This window comes from Oncorhynchus clarkii, chromosome 20 (assembly GCF_045791955.1).
Source record: "Oncorhynchus clarkii lewisi isolate Uvic-CL-2024 chromosome 20, UVic_Ocla_1.0, whole genome shotgun sequence".
Classification (NCBI taxonomy): Eukaryota; Metazoa; Chordata; class Actinopteri; order Salmoniformes; family Salmonidae; genus Oncorhynchus; species Oncorhynchus clarkii.
In genome coordinates, this window is record NC_092166.1 from 441,313 (window position 1) to 447,312 (window position 6,000).

General features: G+C 43.7%; 1 protein-coding gene across 4 annotated transcripts in view; it reads right to left on the reverse strand.

The window, feature by feature from the left end:
* LOC139375758 (myomesin 1a (skelemin)) overlaps positions 1-5,766 on the reverse strand; it is a 107,926-nt gene extending 102,160 nt beyond the window's left edge. The window contains exons 1-3 of one of the 4 annotated variants that reach the window (XM_071117573.1): positions 5,640-5,766; positions 5,147-5,327; positions 2,775-2,968 (exon numbers count right to left, since the gene is read on the reverse strand). In XM_071117573.1, the coding sequence (XP_070973674.1) occupies positions 2,775-2,920 (146 nt within the window). In that variant the 5' untranslated portion in view covers positions 2,921-2,968; positions 5,147-5,327; positions 5,640-5,766. Of the gene's footprint in view, positions 1-2,774; positions 2,969-4,316; positions 4,524-5,146; positions 5,328-5,639 lie in introns of those variants that run through there. The other 3 variants (XM_071117575.1, XM_071117576.1, XM_071117577.1) reach the window with 3 other exon arrangements.
* Between the last annotated feature and the right edge of the window lie 234 nt (positions 5,767-6,000).

Genomic DNA, 6,000 nt, shown 5'->3' on the forward strand with positions numbered 1-6,000 from the left:
ACCAGACACACAAGACACCACAGATCTACCAGACACCACAGATCTACCAGACACCACAGATACACCAGACACCATAGATACACCAAACACCACAGATCTACCAGACACCACAGATCTACCAGACACCACAGATACACCAGACACCACAGATACACCAGACACCACAGATACACCAGACACCACAGATATACCACAGATACACCAGACACCACATATACACCAGACACCACAGATACATCAGCCTCTCACACCTCCATTTGTCTGTTTGAGACCAAGAAAGGAAAGGAACTGTTGGAGAGCTGGAGTAGAGTTCAGCAGTGGGAGAGTTCACATGATTGGAAGAGTTTGTATTAAACACTAACAGCTAGAGGAACTACTGATTCACACTGATCATTCAACTGGAGGAACTACAGATTCACACTGATCATTCAGCTGGAGGAACTACAGATTCACACTGATCATTCAGCTGGAGAAACTACAGATTCACACTGATCATTCAGCTGGAGGAACTACAGATTCACACTGATCATTCAGCTGGAGGAACTACAGATTCACACTGATCATTCAGCTGGAGAAACTACAGATTCACACTGATCATTCAACTGGAGAAACTACAATTCACACTGATCATTCAGCTGGAGAAACTACAGATTCACACTGATCATTCAGCTGGAGGAACTACAGATTCACACTGATCATTCAGCTGAGGAACACCACACTCGAAAAGGGGTTTTAGGCTGTCCCCATAGGAGAACCCTTTTTGGTTCAAGAGATAAACCCTTTTTTGTTCCACTTAGAACCTCCGTGGAAAGGGTCCTACATGGAACCCAAAAGGGTTCTTCAAAGGGTTCCCCTATTGGGAGAGCCAAAGAAACCCTTAAGGTTCTAGATCACATGTTTTTCTTTAAGAGTGCAGTACAGAGAGCAGGAAAATTACACTATTCTAATTATGATTAAGCCTCTAACGGCACATCAAATACATAGTTACAAGCTAAAGTTTAGAATCCCAAGACTAAAGATACAGGTCTGTTCAGTGAGCATTCCACCAAGGCACCACCAAAGCATTGTATTATTAAACTGTTCCTGTACAGGCCAGCCAACATCAGTGTCATTATTAACAGTAAAAAATTATGTCCCAATAGTACAGTCATTGAGTCGTTTTCCTCTCAAGCAGACACATGTAGCTCAGTTCTCTCCATGAATATCTCTGGCTCCCAGCCTGCAAGAGATCATGTTCACTCAGCAGGAAGAAAAGCATTCAGCAGGGTCCCTACAGCATGTGTCCAAAATGGAGCCTTCAGACTACTGCATTTCTCCAACAGGGCGCCTTCAGTCTGGTCCTCCAGCCTACAGCAGGTTTCCAACATGGAGATCTCAGCCTACATCATGTCTTAAACATAGAGCCCTCAGCCTACATCATGTCTTAAACATGGAGCTCTCAGCCTATATCATGTCTTAAACATGGAGCCCTCAGCCTACATCATGTCTTAAACATGGAGCCCTCAGCCTACATCATGTCTTAAACATGGAGCCCTCAGCCTACATCATGTCTTTAACATGGAGCCCTCAGCCTACATAATGTCTTAAACATGGAGATCTCAGCCTACATCATGTCTTAAACATGGAGCCCTCAGCCTACATAATGTCTTAAACATGGAGCCCTCAGCCTACATCATGTCTTAAACATGGAGCCTACAGTCTGGTCCTTCAGCATGTCTCCAACATGGACCTTCAGCATGTCTCCAACATGGAGTCCTTCAGCCTACAGCATCTCCAACATGGAGCCTACATTCTGGTCCTTCAGCCTACAGCATGTCTTCAACATGGAGCCTTCAGCATGTCTCCAACATGGACACTTCAGTCTGGCACTTCAGCATGTCTCCAACATGAAGCCTTCAGTCTGGTCCTTCAGCATGTCTCCAACATGGAGCTTCTGACCATGTGTCTACAGAACAGTGTGATATTGTACCACGGGTTACTAAACTAATCTCGAAGTATTGTAAAATGGTCATGCCATGGATCATGTCGCTATTTGACTTGGAATTTTTGGATCCCTTTTGGTATTAACCTTTTTTATTTAGTCCACAGAAACACAGTTAATAACACATTCATAAACGGCAAAAAAGACAGTCAAAAAATAAATCACAGGGATAAAGTTTGAAGAATCTATTTCTTTTACACATATTTAAACCCTTATTTTTGGTGGCACAAACCTACCTCCATACTTCAATGTGTTTGTATGTCTTACTTTCAGGTGAGTCCTGTGTCACGTGTGGTGGTCGTAGAGCAGAACAGAGAACACCATGGTGTTCATGAGACTCTTCCCTTTCCATGGGGTGGTCACTCCATAGGTCAAACCGATGTTTTCATGTCTCATAGTCTAACAAACCCCGCTGTAGCTCGGCCACCTTCCACCGCAGATACGGAAGGCCAACACACCCAGTTATCTCTATCTTAAACTGATCCATTATTATTATATTACTTAGATTGAGGCAAGGGTGCCAACAGAGCATATTTACTCCAGACATACAAGTCAGCAGTCAGTCACATACCTGTGTCAACACAATATAGTAAGCAAAACCCTCAACACACAAACTACTACTACAGTCATCTTTAGTCGTATTAGAACAACAGTCACTTCACCACACCAAGACTGTTACAGCCAGGATATGAGTTAATCCTGCGGATAGATTATAAATGATCAAACAGCAGAGGAGAGGAGCAGTAGAGAGATGGCATAGTCCTCCTCATCCTCCTCTTCCTCCTGTTCTTACCCTATGGTGCTGTGCTGGATTCTCTTGTGGGCAGCATATGACAGCTGACTAAAAGAGGAGCGAGAGCTGTGATGGCTGATGCTCTCATGCTGCTGCTTCTTGTCACTGTGGTGGTGGTGCTGTTTCACGTGGAACGATGCAGACATCCTGACTGGCTGGCTGATAAGTTCAGACTCCAGGCTCCCCGCCACACGCTAAGTTCAATCAGAACAGGATTTGAATCTACTCAGTGTAAATAAGTCTGTAAAACATTCCGATTATGGTTATGATGGGGTTATGTTATAGTTGGTTTAGTTCAAGCTTGCAGTTAAATATGTCAATTTATGCTTAAATGGTTTTAATTGATATTATTATTGATTGACAACTAAATATAACAGTTCTAGATTAGTTCACAGTGTATTAAAATGGTAAAGCTGTTATTAAAAGAATCTGATTGAAATAGCCAAGTTCACAATTAATTTAATCTTTACTAGTAGGCTACATTGTGTCTTTAACGAATTGACTTCTTCTCCTCTTCCAGCCTAACAAGCACTTCAGTCTTCAGTCTGGAAACTGGAAACTGAGATAGACTAAAGTGCTATTCCAGAGTAGATTTTGAGCCAGACTAACACTGGAAAGGGTGAGCCCCATCAGGTGTCATGGACGGGATATGCCTACCCAGGGTGAGTAAGGGTATGAAAAGGCCTATCCAGGGTGAGTAAGGGTATGGATAGGCCTACCCAGGGTGAGTATGGGTATGGATAGGTCTACCCAGGGTGAGTATGGGTATGGATAGGCCTACCCAGGGTGTGTAAGGGTATGAAAAGGTCTACCCAGGGTGAGTAAGGGTATGAAAAGGTCTACCCAGGGTGGGTATGGGTATGGATAGGCCTACCCTGGGAGGGTAAAGGAGACTGATGCTCTGGTAGTAAGCCTATGGGAAACTGGGTCATGTGCTCCTATGGGAAACTGGGTCATGTGCTCCTATGGGAAACTGGGTCATGTGCTCCTATGGGAAACTGGGTCATGTGCTTCTATGGGAAACTGGGTCATGTGCTTCTATGGGAAACTGGGGCATGTGCTCCTATGGGAAACTGGGACATGTGCTCCTATGGGAAACTGGGGCATGTGCTTCTATGGGAAACTGGGACATGTGCTTCTATGGGAAACTGGGTCATGTGCTCCTATGGGAAACTGGGTCATGTGCTCCTATTGGAAACTGGGGCATGTGCTCCTATGGGAAACTGGGGCATGTGCTCCTCTAGCATTTGATTTAATACATTTGTTCATTTGATTGTTGACAAACAAAACAAAAGAGTATTGGGTAACTAAATAGACCCCATCTGCTGTAGTAGACAACCAACCCATGATCAGATCATTAGAGATACTACAGAAATACTGTGGAGGTCTGTCTGACAGGGTGCAATCACTAGCATGTACACTACACTTCCACACACTTCTAGCTGATGAAATGAATGGGCATCTGTCAGAAAAGTCTTTTTTAAACCTTCCACTATGTGTATTTCATACATGCATCATCTTCGACCAGAATTACTGTCTTACCTCAATTCGCCACCAAATCCCTAGTTAGAAAGCAACTGTTTTCTTGAAGCTGTGCCGGCGCCATTTTCCCTACATTTCCCCCAACGTGGGCCAGTCCCCTAGCAATTTGAGTTCTAGCCAATGAGCTTCAGCCCCTCGCATTTGAGTATCACCTAGCAAGAGACCTGCCCAGCGTTATCCAATGAGGTTGCAGGGCGGGCCCAAAAGCTCAGTGGACACAGAAGAGAGAGAGAGAGAGTAATGACGTGGTGCACATATCTGCACATATGTGATGTAGACGGCTATTTCCATGAACCGCTTTTGGCTTGTGAGTGCTACTTTCAGAACTACTGGCTAAAAAGTACCAGATAATCTATTTAGGATGTCTAAAGATGCTATGTAACATGACTTAAGGTAGGCCTCTGGGCCCTTATTCTAAAATTAGGTCTCCATGCACTATCCAACTGCACATATGAACTCAGTCTTAGTACCATTATGAGAGTTAGTCAATAAAAACATATGAACTCAGTCTTAGTACCATTATGAGAGTTAGGCAATAAAAACATATGAAAATTAAATGAATACATTGGAAGGTAAGTTAGTTTCCTCAGAATTGTTATGTTAGCTACATTCATCAAATGAAACAATACTGGGACAACCAAGTATTAGTGAAGGTGACATTAATGTAACTTAATAATAAATTATATACATTCAGGCCTATGGTAATAAATATAGTCCTCAATAGCCTAGATATAGGCCTACTATTATCCATTAGACAATATATGCAAAATATAGATTGGAGTTTAATTTCATTATACAAAAGCATATGAATTAAAACCATTTTCACTCACCAAAACTGAAAATCTTTCAATCGTTGAAACCAACAGGACAGGGGGTGCAACTCCAAAAGTATCCAAAGCAAGTCCTAAACCAGGCAGAACAGCAATGGGAGTGGAGGGGACAGGACGAGCAGCGGCCACAGAACTAAAATAATGCTGCCACTCGGCAGAATGCTGAAGACACCGTCAGGACCTTTTAAGGGACCACCATCAGGAGGCACGGTAAATATAGCAGAGAGGGGGAGGGAGGGGAGGGGGAGGGGGGGGAGAGGGGAGAGGGGGAGGGAGGGGAGGGGAGAGGGGGAGGGAGGGGAGAGGGGAGAGGGGAGGGGAAGGGAGGGAGAGAGACAGCAACACAATTAGAACCAACCAAATCATGAGAAAACAAAAAGATAGTTACTTGACACATTGGAAAGAATTAACAAAAAAACAGAGCAATCTAGAATTCTACTTGGCCCTAAACAGAGAGTACACAGTGGCAGAATACCTGACCACTGTGACTGACCCAAACTTAAGGAAAGCTTTGACTATGTACAGACTCAGTGAGCATAGCCTTGCTATTGAGAAAGGCCGCCGCAGCGGACTGAGTCTGTACATACCCTGTCTTCTCTTGAGAGGAAAGCTTTGACTATGTGCTCACTGCCCACAAAATGAGGTGGAAACTGAGCTGCACTTCCTAACCTCCTGTCCAATGTATGACCATATTAGAGACACATATTTCCCTCAGATTACACAGATCCACAAAAAATGTGAAAGCAACCCAATATCTACTGGGTGAAATACCAGTGTGCCATCACAGCAGCAAGATTTGTGACCTGTTGTCACAAGAAAGGGCAACCAGTGAAGAACAAACACCATTTTAAATA